At 35.2% G+C, this 19656-nt stretch overlaps 1 protein-coding gene across 2 annotated transcripts in view; it reads right to left on the bottom strand.

Annotated features, from left to right (window-relative positions):
• LDB3 (LIM domain binding 3) overlaps positions 1–19656 on the bottom strand; it is a 277023-nt gene that overhangs the window by 97193 nt on the left and 160174 nt on the right. Inside the window, exons 7-9 of one of the 2 annotated variants that reach the window (XM_073596729.1) lie at positions 11975–12144; positions 11306–11342; positions 8299–9748 (exon numbers count right to left, since the gene is read on the bottom strand). In XM_073596729.1, coding sequence (XP_073452830.1) covers positions 9658–9748; positions 11306–11342; positions 11975–12144 — 298 coding nt within the window. In that variant the 3' untranslated portion in view covers positions 8299–9657. Of the gene's footprint in view, positions 1–8298; positions 9749–11305; positions 11343–11974; positions 12145–19656 lie in introns of those variants that run through there. The other variant, XM_073596730.1, reaches the window with a different exon arrangement.

Here is a 19656-nt window from a genome sequence, read left to right as displayed (position 1 = left end):
AGCCACTTGTGCTCCACGCTGGTCCTGGATTCCTCTGGACACATCCCATACTGCAGTACTACATGTACTGCATGACCAGAAGAACCCCAGATAACATAACAAGCACCCGGAACATTCCACATCCACGCACAGGCAGACCTTACACTTACGAATGCAGTGTTGCGACTTACGAACAACTTCGACTTACGAACAAACCTATAGTCCCTATTGTGTTCGTAACTCAGGGACTTCCTGTAGTGAAGATCTTACTGCAGCTGGAAGCCCTACAGTCTCCACTGATGTCAAGTCCAATGTTTAACAATGACTCCAGACTCACCAAGTTCCCATCTTTCTTGCACTATGCCATTTGAAATGCACCCTTGAACAACAGTATTGCCAGCCAACAGAAAATAGTTACTGTCCATCAGAGTATTTCCTACCTCACTAGGGGTATAATGTGAGGCTTACAACTTACATCATCAGATCACATCTAACAGACTGGAAAGGTCTTTGCTCTTTTGAGAGTCAATAGGAGCAACTTAAAGTAAATTCTTATAATAATACAATTTCTGAAGATTTTTTTCCATGTAAATTTCAGTCCTTGATTTTAAAATAGTCTATTTTTCTTGTTCTCGTTTGCAAAGTATTTGGATGCAGAAGGGTAATGTTTGGGTCTTAATTCTTGCTTCAGGGTACTGGAGCTTTAAAGTGGTACTAAACATAAAGACATTTGTGGTAGGTAGTTTTTTTGGGGAAAAATATACTTTGTATGTCTTTTTTTGCAAAAAACTAATTTACCTCTGCTAGCAAAGAAGATTGTGGGGTAAGTCTGCCATAATACGCAAGTATTCTCTGCATACTTGCACATTATGACAAATGCTGTGCTGACCATAAATAGTTTTAGTTCCACTTTAAACTATACCTTTGACTTCTATGAAAGATTAGCTGCTTAAGTTCCTTCACACTCTCCCTACTCCTTCTAAAACATCTGCATTGTAATATTTAAAGAACAGAAGAGATCATAATGGTCGTTTAACTTATGAACTCAGACAAAGAGATGTCTGAGAAGACTATTTTTAATTCAGCCTCCTGGTATCTAGTCAAAACTAAAATCTCAGGTTTGAGTGGACTGACGTTTCTAGAAAGTTAAATAGTAGGTGCACCTAACTTCTTGAGTGGCTTTACAATTTTAAAGACATTATTTGTGGTTTGATTGCCATCTTAGCTGTATTTTCTCTAAATTGTTTAAACCAGTTTATCAGTAAAATGTATGCTCCTTTTATGGACTGTCTCAATGATTTTGAATCCCAATTTTAAATGTTAAACAACATAAATGTGCTTTTTTTAAACATTCTTGTAATGGTAATATAAGTGCATTTTTTCCCTTTTACTCTAATCTGTATTGTGGTGTTGTATAGGTCCCAGAGAAACAAAGTCCATTGTACAAGTTACCTTGCTTCAGGAGATTTGGGTACATTTTCCTTGCTGCTGCGAAAGAAGAGGACACAGTGAATGTGTTTCAAGAGACTCAGAATCTATCAATCAGCTCTTCAGGGCAAGAGTCCCCAGTCGTGATGGCAGTATGAATGAAGATGAATGGGGGACATCCCTGCTGTGTGTAATTAGCAACAGAGCCATGACTCACTCACTTTGCCATTTATAAAATGTTTTTGACAGGAGGGGGCTAATTTTTTCCAAATTATAACTTAATTTCAGTTATTTTAAAAGCCAATCAAGATATTTTAATATGAAGACCTTTAACTGCTTGTCAACATCAAAATACAATACAAATGTCACCAAATTTACATTTTCACTTTGATTTTTTATCTTGATTTTATTTCTTTTTCTCAACCAAGGCTAATGGTGAGTCACGGATGTAGACTGAAGCTGGTGGAATGAGAGATTACACAGTGGTAAAAGAGAAGTAAAAACAATAATATACCAAGAACCTCAAAAGTACATGCAGTGGAAGTTAAAGATCACTCAAAGCAAGAAAGTCAGAGGCGTGTCCAATAAAGCAAGAAGATGCTCCAAAAGTCCTAGAATCTATGTATAAAGCAAGCAGTTGGGTAAGGCTTCTAGCAGCATTAGGCCTTTAGTTATATACTCTACTTTTTTGTTTAAAATGCAAGTTTCCCCAAACAATAATATGTCATCATTTTTTGCCATTTTGTTCACCTATACATAATGTGGGACTTTAAAGACAGTGGCAGGGGAGTTGATTTGTGTTAAGAGAAAGAGACAGGATGGTAAGAAGAAACAATATTGGTTAATACACAATGATAACAAAGGACATTTTTATGGCCAAAACACTGAAACCTAAAAATTGCCAGTCATTTGTTACATAAATAGCCTACTTTAGTTTACTACAGATTTTTTTTAGCATTAAATATTTAATTTTGTGATGAAAATATGTTATGATGCCTACTATGTAATAAGCATAGGCCTATTTTTAGAAATAAATTATATCCACATCTTTATTGTAAGAGTGCCACCTTGATTTATCATTTCAGCTTATTTGTTAAAAAATGTTACTATAGCTGAATCAAAATGTTGTTTGTCTATTATTATTATTACTATCATTATATTTAGAATTTAAAAAAGAACTTCACCTGAAAAGAGAAGCTCTTCCTATCCCCCCACCCCCTCTATCATTATTGGGAATATTTTTTACCTGCTCCCACTTCTGCTCAGCTCACAGAAGCAAGCCAAACAAAAGCTGCCCCCCCCCCCCAAGCCCACAACCTCCTGGGACACGTCTCAGGTCCATTCAGAAAGCGCAGCTCAACTCGCGCATGCGCAGCAGAAGGCTGGCTGTAAAGCTGCAGTAAGTCACAGCTGGCTTCCCACAAGCAAGATGGTGATGTTGGGGACCCAAAGACCGGCTAAGAACTGGCCTGGGTAATGACAGCGCTGGATCCCAGGGTTTGTTAGTGTCTTTGTATTAAAAGTCAGTAAGAACAGTATTTGTAGCGGCTGACTTTAATTTTTTTTTTACTGACCGGAGTTCCTCTTTAACAAATATTAGTTATTATTATATGTAACATTAATTCAATTTAAGTTCTTCTTTGTAAGCTATTTTAAGATTTGAAAAAATAAAAACAATGAATCAAGTTACATTCTTTATTTTTTAATTAAATATTACATGGCAAATTATTACTATACTATACTATAATTGTAACATGCTTTATATATGGTTTAACTGGAAAAATCTAAACTGACAAAGTAACCTTTTTAGCCAATCAATTTTTAAAAGAGAAATAATTACATAAATTAACAATTTCTAAAGGATTATCAGATTACTAAACCTTCAAAAAGCTTCTTTAGGTAAAAAAAAAATTACATATAAGATCCCATTAATTTGACTGGATTCATGTTATAAAGAAACTAAAGAAGTGTTTATTGGTTAATGTTAAATGCTTCTGTATTATGAAAAAAAATCATCCTTGAATAGAGACTAAATCTATTTAAAAGAAATGTAGCATAAGCACATCCATATTATCAGTTTATATGTTATTAATTTTTGTTTCATCCTTTTTACAAAATCAAAAGTATGCACATGGTAACACAGTTGTAAGAAAAATGAAAACAAATTATGCTTCTGATTATTACATAGACATTTAACATGCATTGCTAGGGGGCATACTTTCTTGTGAAGCCCATACAGTCACTGTGCAGTGATAAAACTGTGACAGCATGAGGTGAAATTTTAGAACACATCAAATCTCTTACATACACAATAATGCATTCCTACATGTTAATGCACCATAGATGCCTCCAGATCTGTTTTTTAATACTCCAAGTAAATGGATGCATGTGGACTGTACAGTGACTGAACAGCTGCAAAAGTGTATGCATAGGCTCAGGGATTACATGAGAAAAACAAGGCATTCTCTCTTCTCAGCCACTTTATTAAAAAAAAAAAAAGAAAGAAAGAAAAAAAAAAAAAAAAAACAGCCCACGCTACAGGCCTTGATGAAAAAAAAATCACCTTTGAATTGACCAAATAAGGTGTACTTGCAAGCTAAACACAGGGACATATTCTCTGCACACTGTTATTCATATGAAAGCTCCAAAGTACTGAAGCTGGTGATAATTTTCTTTAAAGACTTGAGTTTCTATTCTGTCTATGCTGATTTACCTCTGAAATGTTTATGCAGTTAAATAAAATGCATAGTTAAAAAAATAAAATTTTCAGTAAACTATCCTATAATTTCTTACATCCAATAAATACGAGTGCCTGGCAATTGTGGTTTATTATATTAAATAATGTTTTGTAGAATTTCAGCTATATCTTGTGGAATATCCCTCAGATCATTTTGGTAGCTGAGCAAAGAACAAAGTCCGACTGCTGGAGAGTGCACCGTGCTGCTCTTTGTGTGAGAGCACTGGTCTTTCTGTAGGGTTCCAACATGCTCACTGCTGAGTCAAAGCTAAAGCTGTGCAATCAATAGGGAACATAAGCACTGCTGGCTGCACAGTTCTATCTCTGACCCAACTGGTTGGTCATCAGACCGATACAGAGAGCAGCAGATCTCTCTGCAGCTGAATGTCTGGGGACAGGTTAGGTTGCTCCTAAAGAAGAATAAAAACTAAAAGTTTCCATGCTAAACATTCAATTAAATGTGGTGAAAAGAAGTCCATAAAGTGAAGCTGTACATGCTATTCTTAGAAGTGACAAAAACAATAATTCAAAGTTTGTAATTCCCCTAGTATGCATCCAGTTTGAGTGAATAAGGTGAATTAACGTGCCAATCATCCAAGTGCACCTCCACTGTAAATCATATGAAATGTCTCCTTACCGGAAACCTCCAAATGATAAGAGTCTAGAAAAGTGCTGCTCACAAATCCAGAATCCCCTTTCTATTATACTAATGAGGGTAATGTCATGGCTAATGATGAGGGTCCCTCTGTCACAACACCCATGGGAAAGAGAAAAAGAACACCGGCCAGAACTCAGACATTTCACCAGCTGATTCATTCATCAAACCCAGTCATGCCAGAAGCAGGACAATGGAAAAGTTTTGTTCAGGACAGAAATAAAAAGTTTTACACTATGTGGGCATTCTTTATCTCTTTCCCATGGGCGTTGTGGTGGAGGGATCCTCATCATTAGCCATGACATTACCCTCATCAGTATAACAGAGGGAGAGGATTAGACCTTCTGGATTTGTGAATAGCACTTTTCTAGAATCTTATAATTTGGAGTCTAGGTTTCCGGTAAGGAAGCATTTCATATGATTTTTTACGGTGGAGGTGCACTTGGTTGATCTGCACTTTTATTCACCTTATTCACTCAAATTGGATGCATACTGGAAGAATTTCAGACTTTGATTTATCGTTTTCGTTGCTATGAAGAATAGCGTGAACTGCTTCACTTTATGGACTTCTTTTCACCACATTTAATTGAATGTTTAGCGTGGCGACTTTTCGTTTTTTATTCTGCCATTTCACAAGTTGTCTTATTGTGTTGTTGACAGCAGCTTTTATTTTTTATTTTTTTATTTTATACCTGCAGAATAATTATTTTCTATTCAGTGTTTCAAAGATAAAAGGGATGACCTTGACAACTTATTGTTTGGCTTCTCCCTGGGTCCATTTATAGCAATTTATTAGAGACACAAGTCTTGCTTTGAATAAAAGGGGCAATCATTGTCTGCCTTAAGTCATAACATTTACAAAATGTCTGTTTAAATTTATAGAGAAATTACATATAATGAAAAGAATTAGGCTAGAAAAGGTTTGCAAACAAAGCTGAAAAGTAAAGTTGAAAATGCTAACCTATGTTTATCAGGGTGAATAATGAAGGATGTCAGCCAAAAAGCACAGAGAGAGAAGATGATAATCAGGAAACAGTGTACACGATTACTGGATAGGGATAATTAAGATAGCTAGGAAGATGTTTTATAAACAAATGTTTGATTAGTCAGGTTATGTATTTGATGGTATGCACATTTATGTATAGGCTAATGATTTCACATACAAGACAAAGAAGCAAAGAGGTTGAAAGTCTTTTGGAAGCAGTTGTGGCACCTGTTGTATTTGCTTCAAGAATCTATTTTTTTTTTATTATGACTATTCTATACAAGTCCCTTGCCACCCATTATATTGATATAACTTATCCCCTAGTCAAGAGATAAAACTAAAGCGCAAAGATATTTGTCACAGGTTTAAGGGTAAAAGAAAGGAGATAAGACTAGTAATGTTAACATCTGTTGTTAACATCTACTCTAGAAAGAAATCTCTGTGCAGGCATATTAAGCACTGGTTATAGAAAAAAGCAAGTATTATGGCAGAGCACATTTCAAGATCCAATGCAAGCGTCAGTGACCTAGGCAAGACATAACTCCATGCCTCGAGTCAGATCTTTAATGCAGGGAACAGACACAATTTGGCTTTAGGGTCAGCCATGAAATACACTAATATGCTATCAATTAAAAAAAAAAATGTCTGGTGTATAAAGCATGCAGACTTACTGCATTCACCACATGCAATATATAAATCCAATTATATTGCATATCTAGCCAATGTAAAGCATAAACTGGACAGCAGGATAGTAAGGAAAGAGGAAGGGAAAGGATAAGAGATTAGTTCAATTAAACAAGCGCAGGCCACAGCAGATAAGGGTGTTTTTTATACAGGTACCAGTCAAGCAATTTTACCTTGTAGGCAGATATTTTTTGTATAGATTAACACTGGAAGCCCATTGGTAGCATCTTCATGGATGCACAAACTTGCGGCTTATCAGTTCAGTATGGGATGGTAGGATGGATTGGTTGCCCACGCGCTACATTTTATCTACTGAAGCTGTTTCTAAAGTTTTCAAGGCCTGCCTACTCAAAGTGGCGCATTAAACAAACCCAGAATACCAGGCAGGAAAAAAATTTGGACTCCTAAAACTGAACAGTTTGATCGAATCAGAAATGTTCTTAAACCAAACAGAAGTGAAGTTGCTAAACCATGTAATCAGTGTCTTGGAAGGCACACTGGGACTCGTGAAGGGTGATGCTCATAGCAATACATCTCACTGCTTACTATGGGTAGCATCTCTTCTCTAAAGTAATGTTGTAATCTCTCTTTTTTTCTGAGATTTTCTTATTCTTCAAATTTTGACTATTAGACTAATTATTCATATATAATTTTTAGGTACTTTATCTAAAAAAAAAAAATTGATATTCGCTAATGTGTAAATATGCTAAAAGCAAAAAAAATTTATAAATAATTGATTAATCATATCTTTCCTATGTTCCTGTTACTGTTTATTAGGTATTTAGGGAAATATATGAAATGGAGTCAAAACAAAAACATTTTAACTATTTTTAACAGAGAAATAGAGCAATTACTGCATAAACGATAGTTATTAGACAGTGCATAAAGTTGTGTAGTTGCCGTGCAGCTTTATGGTGGTAAATGCAACTGCATATGCGTTAAATATAGTTAAAAGCTGCATGGAAAGTTGAAGCAGCTTTGATCACATTATTAGAATGTTGCATTGATCAGAGCTTCTGTGTTTAAATTAAATAAATGTCCCATTATATTATGTGATATTTATGTCATAACCTAGCTTTTCAAGATGTCAGGCTGGCTGCTAAAGGGTGAAGAAAACTTGCATGTCTTTTAACCAATATCTTTAACTAAATTAACACTTTGCTTTGGTATTTATGATGGAAGCGATGCCTTGAAAACATCTTAGGAAAAGAGTTCTAAAAAAATCAGATTGCATGTGTAACAACAAATCCAGGCCTATTTATGTATTACGTTTACTTATAGTACAATGTATAGAACAGTGGTGCACAGCAACTCATAGTAATCACAGCAATTTTGAATAGCAGTAGGCTACAAAAATGCCAATTGATGATATGTTGCTTTTAACTACTGCTTATTTCTGCTTTTGCTCACTTTTTGTTTCTCGAGTAGACATTTTAAAGGGTACTTTTAAAATTGTAACAGTTAAATATTAATGAAGCAACAGTTTAATGTTATGCAAAAAGGACAGCATCTGAAAACTGCATGGAATTTGTTATATTATAGAATTTTGTTTAACTACTTAGGTCTTTTTTTCTCTTTTTGATCTTTAGTAAATTCAGCTTGCATACACTAACAAATGTTTAGTAACACCAGTAAATTTCAGATATAGGGCTTTTATATTTGAACATTTTGTATATTGATATTTTAGATCAAAATACTTGACGCATGTTTTGTCTATTCAGTTAGGATGTTTGTGGACTTTTAGGTTTTAGGTTATCATAGAAACTCTGCTTCTCTAGTTGTCTTCAGCACAATTATCCCTACCGTTTAATTTAAGCAAATACAGCATGATGTTTTTATGAACCACTTTATTATCACAACACAAAACACAAACACATAATGTGGTTCTATTACAGAAAATCATCATGAGGAAAAAACAATACAGGAAATGCCATTTGTAATTTAAACATCAAAGCAGTAAAACATTGAATGCAATACAACATCTTATAATACATCATCCATCTTGGATTCCAATCATATAATGTCTATAAACACCCTAATGAATGAACCCTTATGTAACTATTACCTCTAGTCTACGTTTAACAGTTACAAAATATATAATTGATACTGAAGAGAAATATCATATGTCTCTATTATCTCGGTTATATCTAGAAGCTTAAGCAATGCATACTGCTTTTAGCATTAGGAATATCAAATGTGTTAAGGTCTCCATGGCATCTTTGCCATTGAAAAGAAACTGTAATCCAGACATCATCCAGTAAATCAATTATCATTTTAAGTGACAAATGAGTGGATAACTATCAAGGGATGTCCATAAACCTTTGACATTTACTATATCTGAAAATTATGATTATAGAATCTATGTAGGTTCAAACAGTAAAACCCATACACACACTATACAAACTAAAGGCTTAACCACTTCTTTAAAATGATGTGCACTGTCATTAACATGGCTCCCAACTGTACAGATATTGCCAACATCCACCACAAAAGGGATCAGAAAGATGAAAGGGTTGCTAGAAAACAGCATTTACAAAAGAAACCCAATCAACTGCTATTTTACCTGTACAGGAAAGCAATAAAATAATTAAGCAACTGTATAACTGTTGGCAGTGTTTTGGGAACCACAGTTCAACAACACAGCAGGACCTGTTCCTCTGCTTTATTTCACAATACAATAATATCTAAACTACATGAATAAAACAGTCCCATGTACCTATATTTTAGTCAAGCTTGGTAACCTTGCATCTCTTCCACTAAGCCAGTGTCGATCATACACCTGCATAGCAGGCACGCTTCCTACTGAACCCCTACAGCAATCCCTACTTTCCAAATCACTAATGTCTACCAAGATCACACAACACCTGAAAAGGTTAGTTTTTTAGATTTTTTTATTTAAAGGAAAGGAAATACAAGAGCAACTTGATTCCAAACAGCAGTTTTAGGATCTAAATGCAACACAAAGCAAATGCCAATAACTATTATATTTATTTGACAATGGTGGGTTAAAAGGATAACAGGAAAATAAGGTAATGATAGGCACTAAAAGAACACATCCCTGTGTTTTTTTTCTATTTATATATATTTATATTTTATGTATATGGTAGTTTGTTTCTGCATAGTGATGCAGAATATTTTAGTGTTTCATTGCTTTTCAATAGATATTGTGTTACACGTGGGCATTTAACTTTAAACATTAAGGATTTGTGCTGAAAGGCCATGATGCCAGGTGCGCAATTTGGCAAAGCGTGGGCTGTTACGTTCCGTTTCAAACTTTTCCCTGTGGCATGGAGAAACAGAGAGAAAGAGAAAGAGAGAGAGGAGGAATAAAGAAGGGGTTAGGGATAGTGAGCTTCACTCCCCTGCCTAGAAATATAGCAATTTATTTGGATAGTCATTTGTCAGGATGCCTCAGTAATTGAATAGTTCATCTTTAAGACCATAACACTGGCACACAGCTAAATATTGCAATATGTTCTCTGCACTAAGATGTTTTACTTTTACTGCCAGGGGGTAATAAAAATGTTTAGGGATCATTTTTCTCTACCTACAGCAATTTTTTTCCAGATAAGGTAAATGTATGTTTCTGTAAAACAAGGATAAGGACTACAATTGCAAGCACACCACACAACCAGCCTTCATTGATTCATTACAAAAGTAGCCATAGATAAAAGGAAAAAAAGAAACAAAAAATAATCAAAAAAATTAAGTGTGGTGTTTATCTAGAGATATTTGATAAACACCAAGTGGATTAGCACAATTGCACTGCCAAACCACATGGTAAGATAACACAAGTCTCTCTTGCTGTATTGGAGTTCGATTCAAGGAGGTTTCTACTTTTTAATATGCAATATTTGCTGTATAAACTGAAATTAGTTTTTTTTTTTTACTCAAATGCACTAATCACATATATTTTACATTTTGGCCATATACCTGTTCTTGCATAATGGTTTAAATGTCTTGTAGTATTCTGACTGAGGAAAAGGGGGGAACGGTTTCATAGTTGAATGTTGGGAGATAAAAAATGTGGTCAGTCTAGTCTACCCATTTGTCTTGGTGAGTCTTGCTGACACTTCAACTGTAAACCATTCAGAGTAAAGGTATTATAAAAGAAGCAAAACACCGATTCAGAAATATTAACGGTTTTCACAAATTTAGAGGCTGCACATGTTCCAGAGCAGTAACTTAACACAGTTAATGGCTGGTTATATCAAACGCTTCTGAGATAGATACTTTGCTTCATGCCAGATTATCTTCTATCTCTATAGGTGATGGAAGTAACAGAAGAAAAGTGAGAACCACTGAAATCCTCTATACTACAGATATGATTTCTCCTGTATATGGTCCTGATGTAACAGAAACAGGACACTTGATTTAGGTGTAAAATATTTACCAATTGTAAAATACATACTGTATTAGAATTATAGTATATGTATTCACATCTGTTTTACATTAATGAGTGATAATTCAGTAGAAATTCACAGAAGTTCAATTACAATCCTATGTGTGAAACCTTCGTTAACTGCATGTCAGTATATTCTTGTAGAACTCTGTATGTGTACGATGTTGTATTCAGATAAAAATATCCAAATAAATTGCTCACATATCAACATGCCACAACATCATTTATAGATGAATTCTCTAGAAACATTCTTTAAAAAAAAAAATAGATCATCTATCGTTTGGGTGTACATAAAGTTGCCAATTTGAAAGCCAATAGCAGATTAACTTAGGTGTTAAATCTGATCTTAACTTATGTTTATTAATTTTGCTTCAGAGCTTTACGCATTTTGTTATCTATTAAGATGGCCACATAGTTCTGCTGCTAGTTGCCTACCTTGATTTTCTTAGTGCATCCTCATCAGGGTCTTGCACTGTAGGAGGAAAAAAAAGGAAAAATTACTTATACTACTACTATACTACATATCAGATGACTAACAGGTAATTTATTCATTGAGCATGGCATGTTGAGCGCCGGCATTGTAAGTAAGGGAAACTGGCAGTGAAGTCTTCAGGCTTCACAGCTAGTTTTCTACTGCAAATGCACGAGTTGCGCTGCGCTTTCTGAATGGTCCCGCCATCTTCTGTAACCTGTGTGTGTCCCAGAAGGCAGCAGGGGGGAGGAGGAGGGTCCGGAAATGCTCATAGATTGCCACAGCAATCTTACCCAGAAGTGGGAGTGGGTACCTGCCAAAACCAGGTATCTGCTCCCCCAAAAAAAACTGCCCTTTGGGTGGAGCTCCACTTTAAGTTTTGTCAATAAGAGAAAAGTACAAAAGTACAAAAATACAACAGATCATTGACCGTTCACAACGTTGAACAAGAGCTTCATAACAGAAAAAATACAAAAACAGTAATTTAATACACTTTATCCAACTGTATATTTGAAATGATGGGCATAGAGCAGGGTGGCCCAACATGTTTAAGCAAAATAGATCAATAAAAAGTACAGCCAGAATTTACTAGCTTTCAAATATTTTTCTGCCACATTAGAATTTAAACTTACTGTATTCTGTTCCTGTGATCTGTGCAAGGACACGGAATGACTTGGACTGCAGGTTGGCAGCACGACGTGTCCACTCTTCAATATCATTTTCACTTTTGCCCTGATTTTTAAGCACAGCCTGATACACTGGAGAAGCAATGTCTACATGAGGATCTTTAACTGGGAGGTTACTGCAATGTAGAAAGAGGGAGTTGAAGATCTGCTACAAAATGATTCAGGTCTCCTGTACATGCGAATAAAAGATTATCATTCAACACATTCACAGTGATATTTGGGAGAAGCATTAGCAAATTAACTGAACAAATAAGAAGAATACATTAAGACTTTATCCATATAGGTCAACACAATTACTATCAAGGAAGAACAGACCCATGTTTTGTATTTAGACATGTGGCAAAATATATAATATAATATAATTATGGCTGGATTTAAAGGAAATTCTTTACTTTTTCAGTGGTTACTTTTTTTTTTTAAGTAAAACATCTATGTTGGTGCACTTTCTTAATAGGCTGAAATTAAGGATTTAAAGTATATTTCACTTACTGAAGATGATCTTATAATAGATTGAGAATTCCACAGATTTTTTTTTAAATTTCCAGTTGTTATTTTGGAATGATGAAGAACTACGTGATTTTCACAGTTCTGTCTATTTACTAATATGCTATCTGATATATTCTCAACAAATACCTAGCAACAATTAAAGGGTAGTTATGAATTAGTTTCACTCACTATCCAATACAAAAAAATTTTGTTTTTTAAAAGTTTTGATTTTACATAAACTTTAAAGAATGATACTCGGCCGTGTCCTTACCAGTAGGTTGTTAAAAGGGATTAGGGTGGTGCATCATGACAGGGACCACCATGAGAAACCCTCTTCCTGTTATGATAAAGTTACTCAGTTGCAATAGTTCTTGACTACAGCAGAGAGATAACTGTGTCTATGACCTACTTGGAACCTGTTCCTATACTTTAAAATGATTACTACTAAGTCACCTTTAAATGTTATTAAAGCGGCAAAAGTATTTAAAAATACTGTATTATCTAGTATGAAATAACTTAATATAAATGTTATCAATATTTCTTCCTTCAGCTTGATTGTGGCTGGTAAAATGCTAATTTCAGAAAAAAAGGCAGAGTTTTGCTCCACAGTACAGTTTTTTACTATCCACTCAGTGTTTAGGACAGTCCTATTACAGAGGCTGGAATATACCACTTCACAATCTCTTTCAATATCTACTAGTAAATAAAAGCACATAGGACAACCTGGGTCCTTTGTACTGCTGACCGCTAATTGGATGTGGTAGGCTGTGGGGTCCAAAATACCCTTTATGTGTTCACTAAAGAATTAATTGATCTTCCAAGGTGAACCTGAGGTAGTCACTCATTCATCCCTAACTGGGCTGATCCAGTGTAAACCAATCTCAAGTTGGGGATTAACAGGAAACCTAAACATTTTTGGTAGACAAATCTACATTTTATATTTATTTATCTGACTTATATATTGTTGATGAATAAAAAAAAAATCTTTGAATATTTCTGCAAACATCCCATATATTGTACCTGACTTTATATACGTTATATTTAATATTCACAATGTTCTGTATCTTATTGATCGTTTACCCAACCATAATGTTTTTATGTATCCTAAAGGGTTTCTCTTTTTTTTTTTTTTGGTTTACATTTTTATATGATTTTAAGTTTATACATTTACATATAAAATATGTTTAAATGTTTTGGATAAAATATTTCCTGTGTAAAAAAGTATTACAGGTAGAATCCATTAAACTAGTAGGGTAGACCTAAGGCTTCCAGGAGAGCATAATGGGCCTATTCTGAGTCATTTGGGACTATTTTAGGACAACGGCCATTACCTGAGCCTCTGGGAATCCCTTCCATTTTATTGCAGCTCATTATCTGCTAGCTGTAAATGGTAAGTAATTAAAAGTTCATACGCAATATTTCATATTTACATGAGAAAAAGATATACAAAGAAAATCTACCAAATACGCATTCCCGATGACCAGCTCATGCAAGGGAAAATAAGAGAAATTTAACAGCCCGTTTCTTTATGTGGTTTTATTATTTCCAAATAATGCCAGTCTAAATACAAAAACCTGACATTATATTAGATGATACAAACCAGCATTTCAGTTTCTGAAGAAGTTAGTGCATTTTAATATGCAAATAAAGGCAAATAATTTAACTACTAATGTGTTATTTTACTATTTGTCATATTTTGAGAATTTGTAGCAATATATCATGCTTGCATTTGTGTTTATAAAATTAAGTATTATATGACATTTTTTGTAGAAGCCTTTTTTGCATATTTCAACAATCTTACCAAAATAAATAAATAAATCAAACCTCTAATAACTACATGTACTGTGTTATGACCATGCAAGATAGTACAAATTGTACACATATTGGAATACATATTACATTATGCATTGGGAAAATATAATTAAGTCTATGACCCATATTATATTTTTGCTATACAGCAGAGATCCTTATCCTTTGTCAGCTCAGGAGCCACAGGCAAATATAAATAAAGGAAGTGATCCACTGTAAACATAAAAAAAAAGATATGGAAACATTTTAATAATGAAACTACATAATTGTAAAAACATCTGTGGGACCATCTGATTATTACTAGTGTGTAATGAAGCAGGTCTTGAGACATGATATTAAAAGATAAGCACCGGCTGAGAGGCCTTACCATGAAAGGTAGCTAAGAGCCATTTGTGAATTCTGAGCAACTGGTTGAGGATCTTTGCTTTAGAGGTTTGATTCAGTATTGTTCAGAATATCAAAATATGACACTGACTGTTGGTTCTTGGTATATATTGCGATATGTTCCATTGCAAATTGAAGACAAAGGGTATTTAAAAATAATTTTACCCAGAGCATATTTAATAAAAAATCCTGGCATGAGCATGTGAAATATACTGAAATCACTTGAATGTATTAAATCACAGTGCTACTATTAGTAATGAAAGGTCAGAGCTCATTGACACCTCTGGACAAAAAAAATGTATAATACAAGCTAAAAAGGTAAATTAATTAGGATGCACTTCTTACGTTTCAAAGAATCTGATTTTAACTTTAAACACTACATGTTGCGTTTGTAGGTTATAGAAATGAACGCTTTTGACCATGCCATGTATCATTGTTTTCTTTTCAGTAACATAGTGTTTAAAATAAAAAGACTACCGAATTTCATTCAATACCTGTGATATATCTGCAAATTCTAAATCTGCAGCTGACTATTTTACCTCCCAAAACAAAGCAGAAGACTTTTGATTTAATTGTTTCTTATGAACCCTCATAATATCTCATGAGTTTATGATATGTTTAGGTAACAAAAGAAAAACACAGAGGCCAAAAAACAGTTAACAGTATGCAAACATATGACAGTCACATACAGAATAAAGCAAGCACATGGAGTGGCCCCTTTACTGTGCAAGATAATTAAGATGACTGTAAGCATGGCAGTATGGATCAAAGAAGTCATGGCATTGATATATTCTCATGGCATTTATATATTCTCATCCACATGAGCAATTATTATTAATCTGTACACTGTATACAACTTTAAAATTAAATGTGAAAATGTATTGCTCTTCTTCTTCTACTGTTTTGTGACTGTTTCATTCTGTTAGCTTAAAGTAAATAAAAAAAGATATTTCCCTTAAGCTCCTTCAGGAGTTTAACCCCTAAGCGCCAACAGTACGCAAATATGCGGCCTCTCAGCAGGTGGTCCTTGGCGCTGATCAGTCGCATATTTGTGTACCAATTAGCCGTTACAGCTGTGCCGAGAGCACGTGCCCTGTGTGCTCCCGCCACGGTTACCAGTGGCTAACGGAAAGCTCCCTATCACTCCTTTGTGATCGGGAGCTTTCTGATCATGTGATTGCTGTGACAGCCAATCACGCCGGTCACATGATCATAAACTAAACTCCTGGCATCTGAAACCTCTTAAAGGGCCAGGAGGCACCAGCGTAAAAAAGGTTAAAGAGACTACTATTGGCTTGGCCTAAAAAAACTACCTAAAAATTACCCTATCAAACATTTTAGCCAATAAGCTTTACCATAGGCAATACAGCCTAAGGCTCCTTTCACACCGATGTGGTGTGGTTTGGTGTGGGTTAGCTGTGCCTTCCCATAGAGATCCATTATGTCCCGCAGTTTTGGTGCACTTTCAGAAAACGCACCAAAACCGTGGGAGATAATAGAAGTCAATATAAAAGCACAGCTAACACTCACCAAACCCATGGGCACACTTTGCTGCACCCCCCAGTGCAATCAAACCGCATTGCATCCATGTGAACGGAACCTAATTCTTATTAAACAAATGCAGCACACTTAACCTGTTTGATTTAACCTGCTTGATATGCTATTTGTTTTACTCCAATCACCTGCCAAGTTAGAATCTGGTAGTATGTAATATAGCAGGAAAATTATGAATGTTTAATAGCAGGTGAGGAAGATGTGAGTTAATAATGCAGGGATACTTAGAATGGCTACTGGAACAAAAACACTGTGGAGAATAAAACAGTTGAAGATGAATCTGAAAAGATGAATGTCCACCTAAGAAGAATAAGCCTATTCTTTGTAGTGATCAAGTTAGAAAATGTTTTCTACTTACACCTGTGTAGCTTCAGGGCCACTGAGAGTGATACGACCAAACCCAACAGACCAGTGCATTGAGGTTTGGTACCCAGCAATGTGATGATGTGATGGGCACAGAGTAATGTTAGTATTAGAAGTGAGTTAATAAAGAAAGAATGGATAAAGAGGAAAAAAAGAAGAACATAGTCAGTAAAGGAAAACATAAGCATAATTAACATATTAAAAGATACCTTAGTAAAGGAAACAAGATTGTCAAAACATAAAGAAAAGGTCCAATGATCTGAAAAACCGTAATTACGTGACGATGTGGAAGAAGTAAAAGGTGTCAAAGAAGAAAAACTGAATAAAATGTTTTTGACAGATGACTATTTTTCCTCTTTAAATTTTATATTTTAGCTGTGTATTAGGCACTGTCATTGGGTTGAAATAGTAGTTTTCCCCCTTATAATATACAGTATATTTATCTTAGGATCTTAGGCTTAGTTACAACCATACTACACAGCTAGGATTTTAAAAGACTAACATAGTGCGGTTGTACAGTATATATGTGCAAATATTTTTTAATAAAATCATTGATACACATGAAAAACGTGATTCCCAATCTATTGGTGGTACTGTTAAATAACACGTCACATAGCATAAGGCAGGTCATGAGACCAGGTTCTCTTTATCCCATAGAGAGCCACAGTGATGCTGATGTCTAAGTGGTAAAAAAGTCAGCATTATCACCATCTCTGGTCACTGCAGGGTTGGGAAAATTGCAACCCATGGTCTTGAAGTAAGTAAATATAATGTCACTGATGTACCACCAATGACAGTGCTGCAGCTATGTCAATTACATTACCTTTTGGTATGCCATAAATTTAATCTATTGGAAAAAAATAGATTAGACTTGTGCCACATGATTGTCCTCGTACTGAAAAATTCTCTTGTTTCCAAAGGTATGCATACACACGTGACACTTGTCTGATGAAGCTGATGTACAGAGCACAAGCAGAATAACGATGCTTTCATCTGCCATCGAACATACAATACAAGATGGACTGTACGATTAGAAATGTGATCATCCCACTTTGAAAATGTTGCACACATATCTTGTGTAGTCAGAAATTATGATTGCATTGTAGAAATTTAATCATGAATATAGATACTTTTCTACAACTGTCAGGCGATTGAGGTGAAAGCCAAGTTGTCAATTTTATGTTTTACAGTTTTAGGCTTATGTAATAAAGCAATGAATAAGTGCAAAGTGTAGAAACCCATAACAACTAATCAAACTTAAAGCAGAGTTCCACTCAAAAGTGGAACTTCCGCTCGTTGTACTCCTTCCCCCCTCTGGTGCCACATTTGTCTTTCACAGGTATCCTGTCTCCCCTTTCAGGAGCCTCAGCCGTATTTGCGTCATCGCTGGGGCTCCCTCCTCCTTCCCTGGCTGCTGGGCCAGTAGGAGAGAGGAGCGGAGCCTCACGCATGCGCAGTAGGGTTCCCGGCGTGGAGCCGTAAGGCTACACTGCCGGGTTCCCTTACTCGCAATTGAGGTGACATGCACCCGACAGCTGATGGAAACATCAGAGGGGTGCCATATGAAAAATAATAATTATAGTTGTGCTAATATTAACCTTCCTCAAAATAAATAGTGTGTGCTCAGATAATTAAAACCATATAAATGTGAAAAAATATCACATCAAAAGGTCACAGTGTAAATACTAAAAACGTGTAAAGAATAATTATTACAACTCCCGAGCTGTCCCAATAAAGTGAAAAGTGCAGAAAAATCCCACTTGTACAGATAGATGAGCGATCTTAATTGAATTATAACATCATCAATCAGAACAATCCCTTTGATAGTAAAACCTTCAGAACATAAAATTTGTCCAAATTCCGCTGTGTGATGAGATGTTTCCACCAGAGGTTAGATCTATTCATCAAAAATCCAAATACCGCTGTATGATATAATATTTCCACCAGATATTTCTTAGATGTCCCCAGTATATGTAATAAAAAAATAAAAGAACATCATTGCGCAATGAACTATTATTAGAGAAAAGGCAGCACTACACAGAGTGCACTCACGTAAGCCAGAATGGATAACAGCCTGGAAGAACAATCAGCCGCTTGGGGCACGGTGGATTCTCACACCGCTTGTAACCAGCTGCTGACTGTCCACAATAGCGGACGTCACTGACTCCTCCTACGCATTGCGTCACCTGACACGTGACTTTTTCAAGGATGGTCATGTGACGCTCGAGCCTCCATTATATATTGGTGCCAGCGTCAGTGTTACTATAGGAACAGCGGTATCATTGAATCATCATTTTGTCCTTACATCGGGCCTGATTATCATACTGCATACCAGCTTTATTGATAAAACAACATAAAAATTATACATTTAAAAGCCACTAATCTAATAAGATTTTCTGAGATAGTGCAGGAGTATGCACTCTTTTTTTGGAAGGTTAATATTAGCGCAACTATAATTATTATTTTTTTATGGTATTTCAGGTGCCTGAACACTTATTTAGTTTGCTGCTTTTTTTATTTGGATATCTTCCAAAGATTTTTGCACTTCATATTTATTGATTTATTCATTGATTCATTTATTTTCACTACTGCACTTGAGTATATTTTTACATCAGCTGCGGTGCTGACATCGCTGGACTCCAGGACAGGTAAATGTCCGATTATTAAAAGTCTGCAGCTGCTGGCTTTCAAAGTGGGCGGACCTCCGGTTTAAGCGAATTACCCTTAATTGATAGTTTTGGGTTTGCTGTGTTTATATAATGTGGTTTGCTGTTTACAGGACATCCACAAACCATATACACTTGAAAGTTGGACACACAAAATATACAGTAACACGTTTTGCTACAAAACACATTGACTTTTGACCTTTGCTGTCGGGTTTGCTTTGCTAGTTTGTATGAAATAAAGCCACTCAATACCCTTCTCACAAAAAAAGGCTAGAGATTGCTTTCCTGACATTGAAGAATATGTACCTATTTATGCTTCTGCTTCTACTTTACTATAGCTGTGATATTTATTTTTGGGTATTGTTT

Source organism: Aquarana catesbeiana, linkage group LG08 (genome assembly GCF_042186555.1).
Source record: "Aquarana catesbeiana isolate 2022-GZ linkage group LG08, ASM4218655v1, whole genome shotgun sequence".
Lineage (NCBI taxonomy): Eukaryota > Metazoa > Chordata > Amphibia > Anura > Ranidae > Aquarana > Aquarana catesbeiana.
Note: the sequence above shows the minus strand (reverse complement) of the source record. Positions and strands in the feature narration are given on the sequence as shown.